Here is a 19887-nt window from a genome sequence, read left to right on the forward strand (position 1 = left end):
ACTAGTCTGTATTAATAAAAGCATAATGTGCTAATTAGACCAGACAGCTGAACAACCTTCAGGAGGAAGCCGGGGCTGCGAAGGCCGAAGCAAGCTGCCGCAGCTGTGAGGACCAAGCCCCTTGCACAAATTTCATGCATTGGGCCTCTAGTCTATAATAAGAGACTGCAAATGTGAACATGTTTACTGTGGTTCAGTGATTTTGTGATTTACCAACTGTGGTGATGAGAAATATTCTATGAATTTTTGTGTCCTTGGTGTGACACCTAACATAGTGTGGATCCTGGGGATATTAGAGGAAATATAGTGATACCTTTTTGTCCTATAGGAATTTGTTTTAAAAAATCAAATAAAAACACGTTTACTCTGTCATTTAACTTGCAAATAAGGAGCAACTCCTGGCAGAATGGCCGTTAAATTAAAGATAACCAAACTTTCTCCTCTTACCAGTTGCAAAGTGCTGCAGTGCTCATTGTGAGGGTGAAGGATTTAGGAAGTACCTGTACCCCCCAAGAATAGAACTGCAAAAACCTGCCCAGGCTGGTGGGCTCACTTCTTTGCACATAGGAGTTTTCTTACACTCGTTCTCTGCTTATTGAGGATCTGATACACATGTTGCTTCCCACAAAGCTTACAGATAGTTAAGCTGCTTTGTTTTTTTAAATTGTGATGTTAATTTCCTTTTATTTTCCCTTTCAGACTCTCAGTTCAATCTTTAACATTGAGATGGTGAAAGACAAAACTGCAGAAGAAATAAAGCAGGTATTGAGTGAAAATGGGTGGATGTACTTTATGAAAATGTGTGCTCTGTGAACCAAATCTGAAAGAAGAAAGGACCATAGATTTCCTGACACCTCTTTCTAGCCAAAATGAAAAGTGGCCATGGATAGAAAAGTGATGAATTACATGAAAAATAGTGGCATAAGAAAACTTATCTTTCTTGTTCTCACTTGTGCATATCTAATCAACTCATATTTCCCCTTTCGTCTTCATTCCTATTGTCCACATCTTATTTAAAATCATTGCTGCTCTATACCTGGCTTACTTTACTACCTTTCTAAATAGGTTTTCCTGCTCCTATTTCTCCCACTCCCCTTATCATATCCTCACCAGTTGATTCCTCTTAAAGTTGTGCTCTGGAGAAGCATAATGTATTGGTTAAGAACAAAGAATCTAGAACAGGGGTGGGCAAACTTTTTGACTCGAGGGCCACAATGGGTTCTTAAACTGGACCGGAGGACCGGAACAAAAGCATGGATGGAGTGTTTGTGTGAACTAATATAAATTCAAAGTAAACATCATTACATAAAAGGGTATGGTCTTTTTTTTTTTTTTAGTTTTATTCATTTCAAACGGGCCGGATTTGGCCCGCGGGGCCGTAGTTTGCCCACAGCTGCTCTAGAACCAAGCTGCCTATTTTAAATCCTAGCTCTGCCCACTTACTAGCTGAATGACTTTGATAGTTAGTTAACCCCTTAGAGCCTTACTTTCTCTATCTGTAAAGTGGAGATGATAATAGTACTTACCTTATAGAGTTATTTGGGAAATGAAATGGGTTAATATTTGTAAAGCACTTTAAACAGTTCCTGGCACAGAGTAAATGCTATATTTGTGTTTTTATTTTTTTTAAATTTATTTTTTAATATATTTTCATTGATTTCAGAGAGGAAGGGAGAGGGAGAGAGTGATAGAAACATCAGTGATGGTAAAGAATTATTGATTGGCTGCCTCCTGCACACCCCACACTGGCATTGTGCCTCCAACCCAGGCATGTGCCCTGACTGGGAATCGAACCGTGACCTTCTGGTTCAGAGCTCTACGCTTGACTACTGAACCACACCAGCTGGGCCTTCAAAGCACTCTTGATCTGCCCTGCCTCTTTGGTCATTTCACTACTATTTAAATGTTCATGTCTATGATTCTTTTCTCTAATTCTATCTAATAAAGAGGTAATATGCAAATTGACCATCACTCCAACACACAAGATGGCCGCCCCCGTGTGGACACAAGATGGCCGGCAGGGGAGGGCAGTTGTGGGCAATCAGGCCTGCAGGGGAGGACAGTTAGGAGGGACTAGGCCTGAAAGGTAGGCAGGTGGGGGCGATCAGGCCTGCGGGGGAGGGCAGTTAGGGGTGACCAGGCCTGCAGGGGAGGGCAGTTGGGGGCCCACAAATTTCGGGCACCGGGCTTCTAGTTAGATTATAATATGCTATTTATTGGTATTTCTATAGTTCCATGAGTTGTGTTTTAGATATATTGAGAAAATCAAAATAATAAAAGCAGTATATGTGTCAGATATTTTTTGTGCTTCATATACACTATTTCATTAAATTCTAATAACTACTTGTAAAGTAGGTGCTATTATTCCAAATTTACCACTGAGGAAACTATAGCTTAGAGAGATTAAGTAACTTAGTAAGTGGTAGAGCTAGAGTTATTTGGGGAATTAAACATGAGACTCAAACCCATGTCTGTTTCACTCTGCATCATATTCTTTTATGGGAAGTTGTGCCAATTGCTATGGCTTCTTTTGGGTGCTGCATCATTCATTTTCAGCAAACATTTATTGAATACCTATTAAATGTCAGTCTCTGTGCCATAGAAATAAATGAGAGAATCCCCTACTCTCAAGGAGCTTTAACCTGGTGGAAGGACAGCACAGGATTTTAACCTCTGTTAATAGAGGCTTATGCAAAGTCTCAACGAGACCTCAAACTGCCTTTGGGAAGAAGTGCCAATGGAAAGTAGACACCAAGCATGTCCTTTAGTGGGGAAAGAAGCCAGGCCCGAGACTCCTGCTCATATGACAAATATCATTTAGACCTATAATTTTAGATACAAATTTGTGTTTGTTAAAATAATTTTGAGTGACCAAGGTCAACTATGTTAGGAAGTATCTACCAATCTCATGTATTTCAGTGTTGATTCATAAACTACCTACTAATATAAATTAAATAAAAATAAGTAGGATATGCTATCCTTAAAATGAGAAGACAGTGTTCTGACATGAAAAATAAAAACAAAGCAACCTTAGGCTGTACTGATAGAGTGATTTACCCAAGTCCTGGGAATTAGCAGTCCTTCTGTGCTCTGTGTTGGCTAGATCACATTTTAATGGGAATGTTAACAAAGCAGAGCAGCTTTAAAGGAGGCTGGTCCATTCTTCAGCACCAGTTCAGATGTCACTTTGGCTATGCTGTCTTCCCCTGCTTCTCTGCCTTTGCTAATGTCGTCATTCTCTGCTTGGAATGTTCTCTTCTTCCCCACCTCTTTGTCTTCCCAGACTCCCTGTTCACCTAGCTAACTCCTGATCATTTTTCAAGATACATCTCAAGTGTCCTCTCCTCTAGTACTCATTCCCTAACTTGGGTTAAGGGCTCTTTGTTGCCCTCGGAGCACTTTGGCTCTGGTTTGCAGTGTAATTCTGTTGTGCTAAGCACAAACCTAAATCATTTCAGCTTATCTTCACAACAATCCTGTGAGGGTGATACTATTGCTGTTTTACTGATGGTTATATTAGTTATTTTTCAGTAACTTGCCTAAAGTAGCATAGCTAGAAAATGATTGGAGCTGGGATTTGTATCCAGACCTGTCTGACTCCAGACTCTGGCTTCTGAGTGACTGATGTCCTACTCTCTGAGAAGGCCCACAATTGGCTAGGGATTTTGGGTTTGGGGACGGAAAAGAGAAGATATGGAAAGAAAAAGAAAAAAAAGAGCTTGTCTATTATATACAAGGCATGTCTTGAGAGAAATGATTAACAAGGTCATAGACTCCATTTCTCTGACAGGAATTTGTTATTAAGAGTTACAGTTTAATTATCTAGAAGAGTAGATGGTATTAAATCTTTTTGTAATCATGTACTAGTAATAAAAGAATTACTCTGGGTTTTCCTCTCTGTTATCAAATTGTATGTTACTGTGAGTAATGAAAGCTGTCATCATTTCTTGGTGCAGGTTGAAAAGATTACCCACATGTCACAGACATACTCTCTTTTTTGTACAGATTTGGCAGCAGTATTTTGCAGCAAAAGATACAGTCTACGCAGTTATTCCAGTAAGTAGTTTGGAGGGAAAATGAAAGTGTTATAGCATGAAGGTCAGGTCTCTAACCTTAGCAGGCAGTTGGCTTTACTTTTCCTATGTTTATTGCCTCTTGAGAACTTACGCTTATAGCTCTGAGGGTTTTTATTATGCCCTGAGTACCAAAGATTGGAAGCTCCATATGGTATATTTATAGCTCTTGTTTTCCCTTATTCTGGTTTAAAAATGTCTCTTTGAGTCAAGTCTCTGACAAGGGAGCGTGGTGTAAGTTCATGTTGCTGAGCAATTTCCAAGTCTTTTATTTCTTTCTAGTGTTTCCCAAGCTATTGGAATTTAACACAGGGCCTCTAGCATAGGTTTCTTCCTTTCTTGTTTATGAGTGACCTATACATGAGCTGTCTTGGAGCCTCTTCCTAATCTTTTTCTGACATTTCCCCTTATCAAGTGGTATTTTCTTGTGGGCTGTTTTTTTTTTCCTTCTTAAAATTGCTGTTATGGAGATAGATTCTCTCTGGTCACTGCTTGACCATGAAGCAACATTTGATGTACTGGTGTATCAGCTAGTTCTTTAATTGTTCTTCCTGGAAGAGGAAATAGCCTAGGATAAGTTTATATCAAGCAGTGTACACCTAGCTTACTGCGTAATTGTAAGATTAAGGAGAAAAACGTATAGATGGAAAAATAAAGCCAGGCCTTTTGGTTGTTGTAAGAGTATTGTTATTTTTTTTTCTACCTCTTATACATGTATACCCTTCCCCTTCAAAAGTTCAGAAGCCAAGGGATCTGTACTTCTTGATATTTTAGGTCTCTGATACTGGCTCACTGTTTGAATGGGACTTTTTAAGCCTTCCCTCAGACAGACTTAGTGACCTGCTGTCTCAGACACTTAGCAGAGTCCCCTGGAGAGTTGGGAGCATTTAGAGTGTACACTGTTCACAGCAGATTCGGACACTGAACAGCAAAGAATACATCTGGCTCCTCTCTGTCATAAGAGGCATTTGTAAATGGTGAAACTTAGATTGTTTTAGTTGTATTTTAGTTCTGGAGTTCAGTCTTGGTGAATTTAAGTGTCATTGTAGCTTTTTATGGGGTTTTTATTTGTTTGTGACTTTTATTCCTTTCTAACCTACAGGAAGAGAAGTTTGATTTGATCTGGAACCGGGCTCAGTCCTGTCCAACAGTAAGTTTCTGGATTGCTTATCAGTGCTGCAAATAAGGATGTTTTCTAACTGATCTCTTCATCCTCCATGCTATTTCACGTTATAGTTCTGTTTACTTAACAAAGATGCTTATAGGTAGATTGTACTGTTTAGCCTTATGAAATAATGTGAGCTTGGCACAATAAGTCTCTGGCTTTTTCTGAGCCCTTTCTGATCTGGATCTTAATCAACAGTATAAGTAAATGTTGGATATAGAACCTGAGACCATAATAATTTCAACTTCCCTTAAGTGTCTATTTTATTATGAATTTTCTTTTCAGTTTTGGCCATGCTATCCTGATTAGATATACCTAAAAGGAATTATGAAATTGTTGCTATAGTAATGAGCTACCAGAAGACCTAAGGGAAGGGAATAAGTGAGGTGGGCCAGCTGACTTGGTGTTGAGAATCATTTTTAGGATTCTAAAAAAATTTTTCCAAACATTGCCAAGAAAAAATTTAAAAAAAACAACCTCGAAGTAAATGGAGAGATATATCATGTTCATCAACAGGATGACTCCATATTATTGTCATTTCTCCACAAATTGATCTATAAAATGTAATCTCAATCAAAATCCCAATAGGCCTTTCTTTTAAAGAAGTTGACAAGCTGATTTTAAAAATTTATTTGGATATCCAAAGGACCTAGAATAACAAAACAATTTTGAAATAAACAAAGTTAGAGGACTTACATTATCTTATTAAGACTTATTATAAGCTGTAGTAATGGAGACAGTATGATATTGGCATAGAAATAGACCTATAGATTAATGGAACAGAGTAGAGAATCCACAAATAGACCAACATATATGTGGTCACTTGTTTTTCAGCAAAGGGACCACGGTAATTAAATGGGGGAAAGGATACTCTTATTCTTACCTCACCCCATATTCAATAATTAACTCAAAATAGATCATAGAATTTAGTGATCTTGGGTTTAGCAAAGATTTCTTAAGTATATCATAAAAAGCACAAACAATTTTAAAAATCAATAAATTGCATTTCATTAAAATTTTCAATTTTATACCCATGTTCATAGCAGCATTAGTTGTAATAGCCAAAAGATAGAAGTAGCCCAAGTGTCCGTTGATAGATGAGTGGATAAATAAAATGTGATCTGTGTGTGTGTATAGAATAGAATATTATTCAGCTTTAAAAAGGAAAGATATTCTGACACATGCTATAACATGGATGAACCTTGAAGATATGCTAAGTGAAATAAGCCAGTCACAAAAGGACAAATTCTGTATGATTCCACATTTGTATGAGATACTTAGTGTAGTCAAATTCATAGAAAGTAGAATAGCAGTTGCCAGGGACTGATGGGAAAAGGGATAGGTAATTATTGTTTAATGACTATAGGTTTCAGCTTGAAAAGATTAAGAAAGTTCTGGAGATGAATGATAGTAATGGTTGCACAACATTGTGAATGTACTTAATGACACTGAATTGTACACTTAAAAATAGTTAAAATGGAAAAAAAATAGTTAAAATGATAACTTTTGTGTAATGTATATCTTATCTAATAAAGAGGGAATATGCTAATTGACCCTCAGACCATCCCAAAGATGGCGGCAACCACAGTCAGTAAGGGGGAATATGCTAATTGACTGTCCCACCCTTAAAAGATGGTGATGCCCACAGCCAATAAGGAGAGGGAATATGCTAATTGATTGCCACACCCTCAAAGATGGCAGCACCCACAGCCACAAGATGGCGGTGCCAAATCCCCTCAGACCCGCTGGGGCGGCAGGTGCGCAACAAGGCTGGGCCCACCCCCAGGCAGGCCTGGCCACTCCACGTGCCTGCCTCCAGAGTCCCCCAACCCCCTCAGGGCCCCAGCTGCCCGGGGCCAGTATAACGTGAAATGAAAAAAGCAAGTTGCAAAAGTATACACATAATTTGAGATGATTTATGTTCAAAGCAAATGGTACTGTTCTTGTTTATGGATATGCACATACACATTAAAAGTATTAAAACTTGATTTGGTAGCTGCTTGTGCCATTTTGTTTTTAAATATATGTCATGATGAAGGATTCACTGTCTATTGAAAGAGAATGGCAGTCAGCAAATGCAGGATAGATGTTACTCAGCAGCGGGATTGGAATGAATTACAGGGAGCTTCAGTTGGACATCTAATGCTTCTTTCTTAGGTGGGTTGGGAAGTGTATATACATATATTATTATGTATGAATTTCATAATTTTAAAAAATGTTTTCAACCAAACATGGAAGAAATTGAGTGAATGATACAGGTGGTTGGTCATAGAGGGAATGATTTTATTTATTCATCTACCTCCTTGTGTATTTGTTTCCCACAGTTTCTGTGTGCACTACCAAGAAGGGAAGGCTATGAGTTCTTTGTAGGACAGTGGTCAGGCACTGAACTCCACTTCACTGCACTTATAAATATTCAGGTAGGTGGCTTCTGCTCATCCACTAGAGCAGTGGTCCTCAACCTTCCTAATGCCACGACCTGTTTATACAGTTCCTCACGTTGTGGTGACCCCCAACCATAAAATTATTTTCGTTGCTACTTCATAACTGTAATTTTGCTACTGTTATGAATCGTAATGTAAATATCTGATATGCAGGATGTATTTTCATAGTTACAAATTGAACATAATTAAAGCATAGTGATTAATCACAAAAACAATATGTAATTATATATGTGTTTTCCGATGGTCTTAAGCGACCCCTGTGAAAGGGTTGTTCGACCTCCAAAGGGGTCGCAACCCACAGGTTGAGAACCACTGCACTAGAAGAAAGAGGCCTACCCCTTTGTGGGATTCTGAGCCCTTGCTGAGGCTTGAGAGCACGGAATATCTACAGACCCCCAGCAGTATTTGCTGTGGCATTGACGAATTGTTGTACTGAATATGTTGGACCAGCTTTCCAGGCCCTATTCAATACCTGTAAATTGACAAAGACCCAAAACATGTTCTCTGACTACTTTGAGCTCTCTCCTGTCTCTTTCCCAGATCTCTAAAACATTTACTGTATGTGCCTCACTTAACAAACATGGGTAAGTTATAATGGTGGTCTTAGATAGGCTCCATGTCATATTTGAGTTTTATTGCACTATAGCACTTCCCATGGTGCTCTGTTATAGTTTCCATTCCACAGACTTTTTTGGTTTGCTTCCCTCCTGCTTTTTTTTTAAATTCCAAAATATTAGATTTAGTTTGATCCAAAGCATTTGAAGCTCTTTTTTAAAATAGATTTTTATTGATTTCAGAGAGGAAGGGAGAGAGAGAGAGAAACATCAATGATGAGAATCATTGATTGGCTGCCTCCTGCACACCCCCACTGGGGATCGAGCCCACAACCTGGGCATGTGCCCCTACCAGGAATTGAACCATGACCTCCTGGTTCATAGGTCAATGCTCAACCACTGAGCTATATTAGCTGGGCTGAACCTTTTAAAATAAGTCAATATTTCATATTAGATCATAACTAAAATTGACATTCTATATTTAGAGGCCAAATCTGGCAAAAACAAGCATGTATGATTTTGAAGTTGAGGTAAAAGGAGCGCAAATTAGAATCAGGGGGCAGCTTTCACTTTGTTATTTTTCAATTCTAAGAATCATTTATTGGGCACATACTATAATAACCAACATTTAATATACTTACTATGTGCCATTATTATTTAATCCTTACAATTATCCCATGAGACATTATTTCCATTTACTCACTGCTAGTAAGTGGTAGACCTGGGTTTGACTGACTCCAGGTAATTGACTCCATAGTCTTTGAACTTATCCATTATGCTGTTGTGTTGGAAACTATGCTAGAACCTAGATACCTAATGAGCCAAGGTCCCTGCCCTCATGAAGCTCATATTCAAGTATAAGAAAAAAATCCAGAAATAGAATTATAATCAAAATGACCAGTATAGTAGAAGTATTTTCAAAAGCACTGAGAGGCTAAACTATTAAAAGAACCCAAGCAACACTTAGATATTGATAATTAAAAGGACTCTTGCTGGAATTTTAGAGAGGAAACCCAGAGTTTTTTTTTTTTTTTTTGAATGTATAGTCCTCCAACACTATATGGGGGCTTTAGCTTTGAACCCAGCTTCTCTTCCTAGTCTGGATTAAGGTCTGGTTACTATCCTGTTCATTCTTCATGAAATTATGGTATTCTCATGCTTTTCTCCCTACCTCCCACCCAGCTTTTATTTTAAAACTGCACATTGCAAATCTGGCCCATGTGCAAACTCTCCAGCTGTTTGCTACAGCTTAAAAGAGCTCAGTCTTCAGAGCCAGCCAAGGGGAGTAGATTTCAGCTGTGAAATGCACTAGTCCATAAAAGTGGCAATTACACAGGCATATTGCTTTCTTTAGAACTTTATTTGGTAGCTGCTTGTGCCATTTTGTTTTTAAAATATATGGCCATGATGAAGGATTCACTGCCTACTGTAAACATTTTCTGGGAAAAGAGCCAAACCTTTTTCAATTGAAGACACAAATAATGCTGTGCAAACTGTCACTTCACCGTGCCTTGGCAGGCCCAACCATCCCCAGTTCTCAGACTCACTAAACACCCAAGGGGCTGGTAAGAGCCAGAATTTCCTCCAGACTCCCTCTTGCTCCGAAATTGCAGTTTTGTTGTGCTGGTATGTTATTGCGCCTTGATAAGTGTTCTTCCTTACAGACCCGAGGGGAAGCTGCGGCCAGCCAGCTGATTTTATATCACTACCCTGAACTTAAGGAAGAAAAGGGCATAGTACTGATGACAGCAGAAATGGATTCTACATTTATGGTAAGAATCAATTGTACCTCTGTAGATTTACCCTGGTAGCCCTGAAAGTAATATTCTTCAGCAAAATTCAGGAGAAGTAAAATTTGAGATATCTACATCTATTTGTTTCTTACTTAAAGTTGACAATAACAAGGTCTTGCTCAAGCTCTTGCAAGTTGAAGTTAGTACAGATCCTCAATCACTTCTTCACAATTTTGAAGTCCAAACGCTCTGAAAACATTCCGCACCTTTCAAAAACTCGGACTTCAAAACACATCAGGCCCTAGGGGTTTTAGATAAGAAACTGGACAAGTAAATGGCTTCTTAAGAGTAGGGAAGAGTTCGAAGTCTAGAATAGTGCTCGATCTTTTATCTTTCACACTGTCCACATACACAACATTCCTCATACATAGTGATTTCCCTTGCCCCTTTTCCCATTCCCTGGATAGAGGATCAACCATATGCCCATAGGTAATGATATCCATTATGTTTGTTCTCTCCACGTGTCTAGGGCCAGGAGCACTTTTATGATTACTGTACAACCTGTTTGTCTAACCTTTGCTCATTTTAATCTCATTTATCTGACAGCATTTAAGTTCAGGATGGCCTCAAGATACTGGCCACTTTCATGCCTCTTTTCCCTGAGATTTTTCATTGCAACACCCACTTATTTTTCCCTTCTCTCTTACCATGGGCATACAGGGAAGGAAGTGGTGTAAGTTCCTTTGCTAGTATTGGCACTCGGCTAGTATTTCAGCCATTATTACAATAGTAGTGAGTCCCAAGTCTTGGACACAGTTGGGACTCTACTTCCCTGTCTATTAGTCCTGAAACTGTTCAGTCCCATTTCTCATATTCTTACTCCCCCCCACCACACTCAACTGGAAGGTACCTAAAACCCTATCCAGAAGAATGGAGTTGCCATTAACTGAGGTAAACAGGATCGTAGAAGCAAAAGGTTTGGAAGGAAGATCAGGAGCTCGGTTGTGGGCACGTTAAATCTGACATGCCTATTAGATTTCCAAGTAGTAGGCAGTTAGTTATATGAGCCTGGAGTTCAGAGCAGAGCCCAGCGGAGATGAGGAAGCATCAACAAAGATTAAAAGGAACAAGTCAGTGATGTAGTAGAATGTCCTGGAAACTGAGATAACATGTTTCAAGAAACAGGGAGTGCTCAACTGGCCAAATCTCACTTTCTGGTAGGAAATGAGATGAGGACTGAGAATTTAGTACACTTCACAAAATGGAAGTCATGGGGTACCTTTATAAGGGACATTTCAAACAGAGCAGTAGGATAAACACATAATTGGAGTGCTATTAAGAGAGTATAGAAAGAAATTAGAGTAAGCATAAACAAGTCTTTGAAAGGGTTTTCTGTGAGGGGAAGGAGAGAATGGGGCAATAGCTGGGGGGTGGGGGGAGAAGTGGGAGTGAGAGTGTTTTTTTGTTTTGTTTTAAATATGGGAGAAATAGATTTGTATGCTGATGGAAAGATCCAGTAGAGGGAAGTATTGATAATGTGGAGAAAGAGGAGAGAAATGTTGAAGTGAGATTTTTGAGTGGGTAAGTCTGGGAATGAGGAAAATAAAAAAACAGGAGAGAAGCCAGGATATAAGGACACAGTTAAATGGATAGAGGTGGTAGTAGCCTATAGAAATTCTCTCTAATTTGTTTAGTGAAAGGAAAGGCCCATCATTAGCTGGAAGTGAGGATGGAAGAATAGGTGTTGGACATTATAGTGAAAAACAGAACGTCTGAAATTGTCTAGGACAGGAGTCACCACACTGTAGCCTCAGGGCCAAATCCAATCCACTGTCTGTTTTTAGAAGGCCCATAAGTGAAGAATGTTCTACATCTTTAAATGGTTGGAGAGGGGGTAAGGGAGCCTAAAGAAGATGAATATTTCCTGACCTGTGAACCTGTGAAAAGTATATGAAATTCAAATTTTAGTGTCTGTGAAAGAGTTTTATTTGAACACAATAAGTAGCCATGGTTATCATTTACCTATTATCTGTGGTTGTTGTAGCTCTGCAACAAAGAATTGAGTAGTTGCAACAAAGACTATAGAACCCGTAGAGCCTAAAATATTAACTGTCTGTCCCTTTACAGAAGCCGTATGCCTACTTGTGGTCTAGGAAAATGGAAGAGAGAATAGCTGTGTGGGTACAAGCACAGAAAGAGAGGGCTGAGAGTTTCATTTAACTAGGGTTATGGTTTAGCCAAGTGGTATAATGAAGTAAAATAGGAACTCAGAAGTTAAATGTAAAGGCAAAGGAGTGATTATAATTGTTGACCATGGATTATAAACTGGATAAAGAGGGAAGCGAAAATAAGGGAGGTTAGAGACAGAATTGTGAGTCCTAGTGGGGTTAAAAGATTTTTGAAGTTGGGAGTGTGCTTAACTGATAGGAAATAGTAGACAAAGTGTGTGTAGGTGCTTCAAATTGAGATTTGGAGGGATATAGTTACCAATAATGACAAGGTTTAAGATTTGACCAGAGGAGTAAGGGACATAGAGATTGCACTTTATTTTCTGGTCTTCAGCGAAGCACAGCCTCTAATCATATTAAAAGTGCACTTGAGCCTAACCGGTTTGGCTCAGTGGATAGAGTGTCGGTCTGCGGACTGAAAGGTCCCAGGTTCGATTCTGGCCAAGGGCATGTACCTTGGTTGTGGGCACATCCCCAGTAGGAGGTGTGCAGGAGGCAGCTGATCGATGTTTCTCTCTCATCGATATGTCTAACTCTTTATCCCTCTCCCTTCCTCTCTGTAAAAAAAAAAAAAAAATCAATAAAATCTATAAATATTTTTTTAAAAAAGTGCACTCGAGAGGTCAGAGGAGAGACCCTTCTACTTGGGCATTTTGACCACCTCACCTTGGTGGTCTCAAACTGATAACAGTTTTCATCATCATTAAAATTTGCCTCCTGGCCTTATAACATTCAACAGCATACCAGACAATAAATAGAGGGTAGGGCAAAAGTAGGTTTACAGTCCATATGGAAAATAATACAATAATTAATAAATAATAATACAAGAATAGATTATGTTTCACATACAACTATAAACCTACTTTTACTCTGTATTTGCCTTGCATATGTCAACTTGACTGACTGTCCAGTGAAGTATACAGTAAGTCCTCACTTTATGTCATTGATAGGTTCTTGGAACTGTGGCAAAAAGACATAACAAAACCAATTTTACCATAGGCAACTTGATATAAACAGCAACTAAGTTCCTACAGCATCTCATCAGTGTTATAGGAAAACAACATTGAATGAATGATATTATTTGAGGAGCTACTTTACAGAACTAGACTTGTTAGGAATTATTATAGAGGTGCACGAGAAATGTAATCTATACTAATAAAAGGGTAATATGCTAATTAGACCGGATATCTTCCAGACATCCATTCGGACGTCCTTCCAGGCAAAGCCACGGTGGCAGGGGCTGAAGCAGAGGTGGTTAGGGGTGATCAAGCCGGCAGGGGAGGGCAGTTCGGGGTGACCAGGCCAGCAGGGGAGGGCAGTTAGGGGCGATCAGGCAGGCAGGTAGAGAGGTTAGGGGCAATCAGGCCGGCAGGGGAGGGCAGTTAGGGGTGACCAGGCTGGCAGGGGAGGGCAAGGTTGGCAGGGGAGGGCAGTTAGGGGTGACCAGGCTGGCAGGGGAAGGCAGGGGCAATCAGGCAGGCAGAGAGGTTAGGGGCGATCAGGTAGGCAGGCAGGTGATTGGTTAGGAGCCAGCAATCCCGAATTGCAGACGGACATCCCCGGAGGGGTTCCAGATTGGAGAGGGTGCAGGCCGGGCTGAGATACCACTCCCACCCCCATGCACAAATTTCATGCACTGGACCTCTAGTATAAATATATGATCACCTGCATACTCACACATGAGTTTGTATTTTAGGCATAGTATTTCCAAGTACAGTAAAGCAGATAAATAGAAATACATGGAAACTAAAGGTTTCTTCTTAACTAACTTTAATGCTGAAAATTTAGTAGAATATTAGAAAACCTTATCTGTTTCCATATGTCTATCAATAAAAGCTTTAATTGGAATGCAGTAAGTGCTAGGATAAAAACATGCAGAGCATTCTGGGGGGTGGGGTTTCCTGACCCAGAAGGAGGAAGGTGACTTCCTAGAAATGACACCTGTGCTGAACCTTCAAAGATGAGCCAGAGTTTTGCCAGGTAAAGAAAGGTGTTCCAGACAGAGCTAATAGCATAAGTAAATGCTAGGAGGCATAAAATGACTTGCAGTATAACAAAGCATTTGGTATCACTGATATATAAAAAAGGTTTGGTGGGTTATGTTTAGAGGTTTGGCTTTATCCTGAAGACACAAAAGAATCATTGGAGGAGAGATAATGACCCCCAAAATATATAGGAAGTAAATTGATCATAGCTATGAAAATTAAAAGAGAAGGAGAAATCAGGTTTGTTATATACCTCCTTAATGAGCAACACAAGGAGTTAATATGTTTATCTTCACGGATCTTGGAAAGAGAGGAGGCTACTGCTTCATGTTGAGAATTAAGAAAACAAAAGGCAGGGGGTGAATAACCCTCGAGAGACAGATGCACATAGCTACCTGTATCTTACCTCCCTACCCACCACACTAGTGGTCTTCAAGCTAGTAAGAGGAATCCTTGATCCAAACAAAACCTTACTATGTAAACCCTAGGACAGGGGTCCTCAAACTTTTTAAACAGGGAGCCAGTTCACTGTCCCTCTGACCGTTGGAGGGCCGGACTATAGTTTAAAAAAAAAAAAACTATGAACAAATTCCTATGCACACTGCACATATCTTATTTTGAAGTAAAAAAACAAAACGGGAACAAATACAATATTTGTATTTGCATGTGGCCCGCGGGCCGTAGTTTGAGGACCCCTGCCCTAGGATAAAACAGCTGAAACAGAGGTGAAGGGACCTGAGGCACCTCTTCAGAGCCCCTAAGATTCTACTGTTCGGACAGCACTGTTCTAGAGGGAACACAGCTGAGATAACCCCCGCCTCCATCAGAGGCCCTACAGTTCAGGAGCTCAGAGAACAGTGATAGCTGCCTCGGATTGTGGCATGCACTTGCTTTAGAAATGGTTTGCTGTTGAGGCATGTTTTAGTATAAAAAAAGGTAAAATGGATGAAGCAGAGTTAACAACCTTGATTGATTTTAATTATCTTCCCCCACATTGTCAGGGTGAAGTGGAGGGAGTACCAGCCTGGGAGTCCAGAGGTCTGGTCCTGTCTCTGCCACTCTCTAGCCACATGACCTTGAGCCGATCCCTAGACTTCATCTGCTTTGGTTTCCTGGCTTATTAAATGAGGACTGGGTGATCTCTGAGGCCCCTTCCAGCTCTGAAATTCCATTAATTTGAAATAGCCAGCATTTTGGAAAAAGGCTTTTGATTGAAGATCTAGTCTCAGAGATTAGTGCCTGCTTGTGAGAAAATGACCTGAAAACCCCACAGGAGGGAATGGAGACAAAGCGGCCTAGGGTATTTATAAACCCGTCCTCATGATTCTATAGCTAGATGGAGCACGCTCCTGACAGTCGGTTTTACTGGGAATTTTCCATTATCCTTTGGGGTTGGTTTTGGCCATAGGAATACAAGGATAATGATTAAGTGCCTCTGACTAGTTAGAACTGGAGAATGACTAGATAGAAAAAGTAAGAGTTGTTTGAAGTAACTCTTTTGTAAGGTTTCAAAAGTATAGTCTATGTCCTGACCCTACCTCTGTTACATAGAGTGGTCTGGTCTCCATTTCCCTGCCTCTGAGCTTTCCAGAAGGTGGCCCCTTTTCTTCCCTGGGGCTTTGCTGGTGCCTTAGTTATTAGTTAGAAATGGCTGCATAGCAAATTACCCCAAACTTATGGCTTAAAACAAAAATTCGTTACCTCGTAGTTTCTGTGGGTCAGGAACTCAAGAGCAGCATAGCTGGGTGGGTCCAGCTCAGTCTCATGAAGTTGCTGTCAGGATGTTGGCCAGCACTACAGCCACCTGAAGGCTGTTTGGGCTTGAGGATCTACCTCTGACCCCACTCTCCTGGCTATTGGCAGGAGGCCTCGTTTCCTTGTCATGTTGGCTTCTCTGTGAGGCTTAAATGTCTTCATCACATGGCAGCTAGCTTTTCCAGAGCAAGTGATTCGGGAGAGAGCAAGTTAGAAATGACTGTCTTTTGTGACTTAATAGCAGAAGTCATTCTTCATCATCCCACTGTATTCAGCTTGTTAGAAGCAAGTCAGTACATACAGTCCACACTCAAAGAAAGGGTTAGTCAAGAACTTAGTACTCACCAACTAGAGCTTGGAGCTGGGTAACTATTGTTATCTCCACCCACCCACCCCCACGCCCTCGGAATACACTTAACAGTTATAAAGGAACTGAACCAAGAGGGAAAGTTTGAGCATATGCATTAATTTATTCAAACATTCACCAGATGTCACTATGTGCAGGGGTATAAAACAAGCACACATACTTTGAGGAATTAATACTAGGGAAGATAGGCAAAAAAGGAAAAGAAAGGACAAATACAATACAGTATGATAAGTACTACGATAGCAGTAAACATGGGGTAATTTGGGTACATAGAGAGGAGGCACCTAGCTAAGACTTGGGAGATCAGGGAGTTGGGGAAGCTTCCTGAAGCAGAGACTCCTGAGTGCCACAGGACTCAAACACAGAGCTTTTCGGTCCTGGGCAGGGAGAGAGCTCACTATTCTTTTTACCTTCCAGAATGTTGCTGAGGCACAGTGCATTGCCAATCAAGTTCAGCTCTTCTATGCCACTGATCGGAAGGAGACCTACGGGTTAGTGGAGACCTTTAACTTCAGACCAAATGACTTCAAATATATGTCTGTCATTGCTGAATTGGAGCAAAGTGGACTTGGAGCGAAACTGAAATGTGCCCAGAACCAGGATAAGACTTAGAGCTGCAAGGGTTGGCTCCTTTACAGCGTCTGCTCAACCCACCCACCCCCTTGAATTCTCAGGAGCTCAGCATCTATAATGCAGTCTCTTAAGGAGTTGCCCTGTGTGCTTATGCAAGAAGTACTAATGGAGATGAGCCTTATTACTTGATAGTCAGGAACAGAGATAGCCAAAATTCTGATAATTATCTCTCAGCACACTTGAGGTTTCCTTTTTAAGCATTTCGGTTCATTATCAGAGACAGCCAAAGATCAGCAGGATGGTTGACTTGATTTTACACACTGTTAAAAGTGCACATGCATTCTGGACATTTTGGTGGTACAACTCCCAAATGAGCATAGTTCCTCATCTTTCTAAACTTGTGACAAGATAGCTTGAAGACCTGCTATAGTTAGGTGTGGGCTTTAGATACTCTTCCCATGTGCCAGTTAGCTTGCCAAAAGCAAAACCCAAATATCCTGTTTAGACTCTAGAACAACCAGGTATTGCAATCAGGCTTAAGACTTCATCTAGATGCTCCCAGAGTTGCTTTTAGTGTAGCTGGTTTGCAGCATCAGTAGATGTCAGGTATACTTAAACACAAAGGTACAGTGTCTGCATATTTTTACTAGTAAATCATGGTTTGTGGCACCTCCTCTTTTAACTCTGTCTTTTAGAATCTGTGTATTTGGAGGGGGTGAATCAATGCAGTGTAAATAAATCAACTTTTTATAAGGAAGGAGCAATCCAGATTTGCATGTTTTTGTGTTGTTGTTTTTTAACAACTCTAAGCCATACTACTATTATATAAAAAAGTGGGTAGAAGCAAATGTTCTCAAGTTGGGTGTGGAGAAAATATAGCAATAAAATAAACTCTGGCTTATAGTATTTGTTATATTCAGCAGTGAAATCTAAGCTATGTGCTGTCCGTAGTGTCAGTGCTGTGAGCTGACTTGATCAAAATTCATCTTTGGGCTTAGTAGTTGCTTGAAACATCAAAAATGAGAAAAGGAGCTCTCCAGCTCTGGAAACTCCCATGTGGTTTGTAGAGTCACTGCTGTGGCTCAAAGCTCAGTGATAGAGGAGGGTGGTAGTTACACACCAGTCTTCTGAACCTGAGGTTCCCCCCCTCCCCATTGTCGTCAGCTGCCTTTACTACGCCTTTCCTTTTCTTGCTCTGACATGCTTCACTTTGTCTGCTGCTGCCCAAGATCTGGTTGTATGACACTGAACATGGTGAGTGGAAATGGAACCAGTAGTTACAGTTCCTGTGTATGTTTGTTTTCTTCATTACAGGTTGGGCCTGTCCCCAAGCTCTTTAAATGGGCTTGGACTTCCCATTATTTTCTGAGCTGAGTCTGTTTTGTTATACCTCTGAGTCTGTATATAGAAAGAGACAAATAGTGTTTGTTTAACCTGGAAAAGCTGCTAGCTAGCCTTTCACAATTTCTCTAAAGACAAGGCTATTTCCTGATGCAAATTCTGGACTTACCTCTGGTCCTGACAGTTCATTTTTTGAGAAACTTCAATCTGGATGTTTTGAGTCCTGGGAATCTTTAGCATCAGGCAGTTACTATTGTGGGTATCCGGTTATGTTTGCTTTTCCGTCCAGATGGACCCCGTTCCTAGCCATAGGACATTTTCATAGCATCTCCACCAGAGGGTGAGAAAATGATGGGAAAAGAAATAAAAACTGGCTGCTCATTTTATTGTTCCTCCCAGCTTTGCCCTAAATCAAGAGAAGACTGTATCCATGGACAGTTACACTGGAAAAATCAAAGCACCATCTGGCTGTTCCTTATATTTACCTAGGAAGATCTGGCAAAGAACTAAAAGAACATTGTAACTTTAGTCAGTAAATTTGTCTGCTGGTGCAACATGGTGTTATAGAAAGTGGACAGGCTTTAGAGTTAAATGAATCTGGATTCAGCTGTTGGTGTTGCAATACATTAGCTCTATAATATTGAACAAATTATTTAAACTCTCTAACTCTGTTTATTCATCTGTAAAATGGGGATAATAATATCTACCTCATAGGATTATTGTCAGAATTAATTTATACACTACAGTAGAGCTTAATAAATGTCGCCTCCCTTCCTCTTCTCCACTTCCCTGCCTGTCATTAAAGACCAATGCAAATTAACATTTCAGATGTGCAGATCATTCTTCATTCCAGTTGAACAAGCAAACCTTTTCTCACATGTTCTCAAACTTTAAGTGGAAGTAGAATTATCTTGAGCACTTCAAAATGCAGATTCCCAAGTCCCAAACCTCAACCTGCTGAATCATAATCTTTGTAGAAAGTCCTGGGAATCTGCATTTTAATATGTGCTCCAGATGATTCAGATGACGGTAATTCACCAGCCACACTTTGAGAACCATTGCCTTATGAGTTCTTCACAAAAAAATGCCAGGTCTTCCTTTCCTATGGACATTAACCATCGAATTGGATTCCTCTGTCCTTTGCCTCCTATAGTGGTCCTCTTTGCATATATTATATTTATGTATTTATGTATCTTTTGCCCACACTAGACTGTGAGCTCCTTGAGGGCCAGGCTTTAGTCTCCATTTCTAGTGTCAAGGATATGGCCTGAAACATATAAGATACTCAGTTGTTTGTTAATAAATAAGTGACATGATTTTAGCCAAAACATTATCTTGTGTATGCCTATATTTAAATACTCTGAATTTAAGAGAATCATTTAGATTAAGAACTTACTGAGTAGGAATATTTGTAATCCAAGGTACCAGATTATATACAAAGTCTCTGTAAATCACCAATCTGCTGGGCTGTCTGCTCAGTGCAATTCAGTAGTCCTCACAGAGCACCTCCTCGGCCAGCGCCATGTTAGGTGCAGACACAGAAGATGCGTATGAACCCTGCTCTCAAGCTCTGTTCCAGCCACCGTCTGTGTCTCTCTGGCCTCTGAATCTGTGTCCTACATCTAGCACCTTTCCCTTGTCTTGTTCTTAGGAGGTTGATGCTGCTATT

At 40.2% G+C, this 19887-nt stretch overlaps 1 protein-coding gene across 1 annotated transcript in view; it reads left to right on the forward strand.

Annotated features, from left to right (window-relative positions):
- The window catches only part of ATPAF1 (ATP synthase mitochondrial F1 complex assembly factor 1), a 26588-nt gene extending 7042 nt beyond the window's left edge, over window positions 1-19546 (forward strand). The window contains exons 4-9 of the mRNA XM_006762631.2: window positions 700-762; window positions 4006-4056; window positions 5176-5223; window positions 7563-7658; window positions 9901-10008; window positions 16722-19546. Coding sequence (XP_006762694.1) covers window positions 700-762; window positions 4006-4056; window positions 5176-5223; window positions 7563-7658; window positions 9901-10008; window positions 16722-16916 — 561 coding nt within the window. The 3' untranslated portion in view covers window positions 16917-19546. The remainder of the gene's footprint in view (window positions 1-699; window positions 763-4005; window positions 4057-5175; window positions 5224-7562; window positions 7659-9900; window positions 10009-16721) is intronic.
- Window positions 19547-19887: the final 341 nt, after the last annotated feature.

This window comes from Myotis davidii, unplaced genomic scaffold (genome assembly GCF_000327345.1).
Source record: "Myotis davidii unplaced genomic scaffold, ASM32734v1 scaffold458, whole genome shotgun sequence".
NCBI classification, from domain to species: Eukaryota; Metazoa; Chordata; class Mammalia; order Chiroptera; family Vespertilionidae; genus Myotis; species Myotis davidii.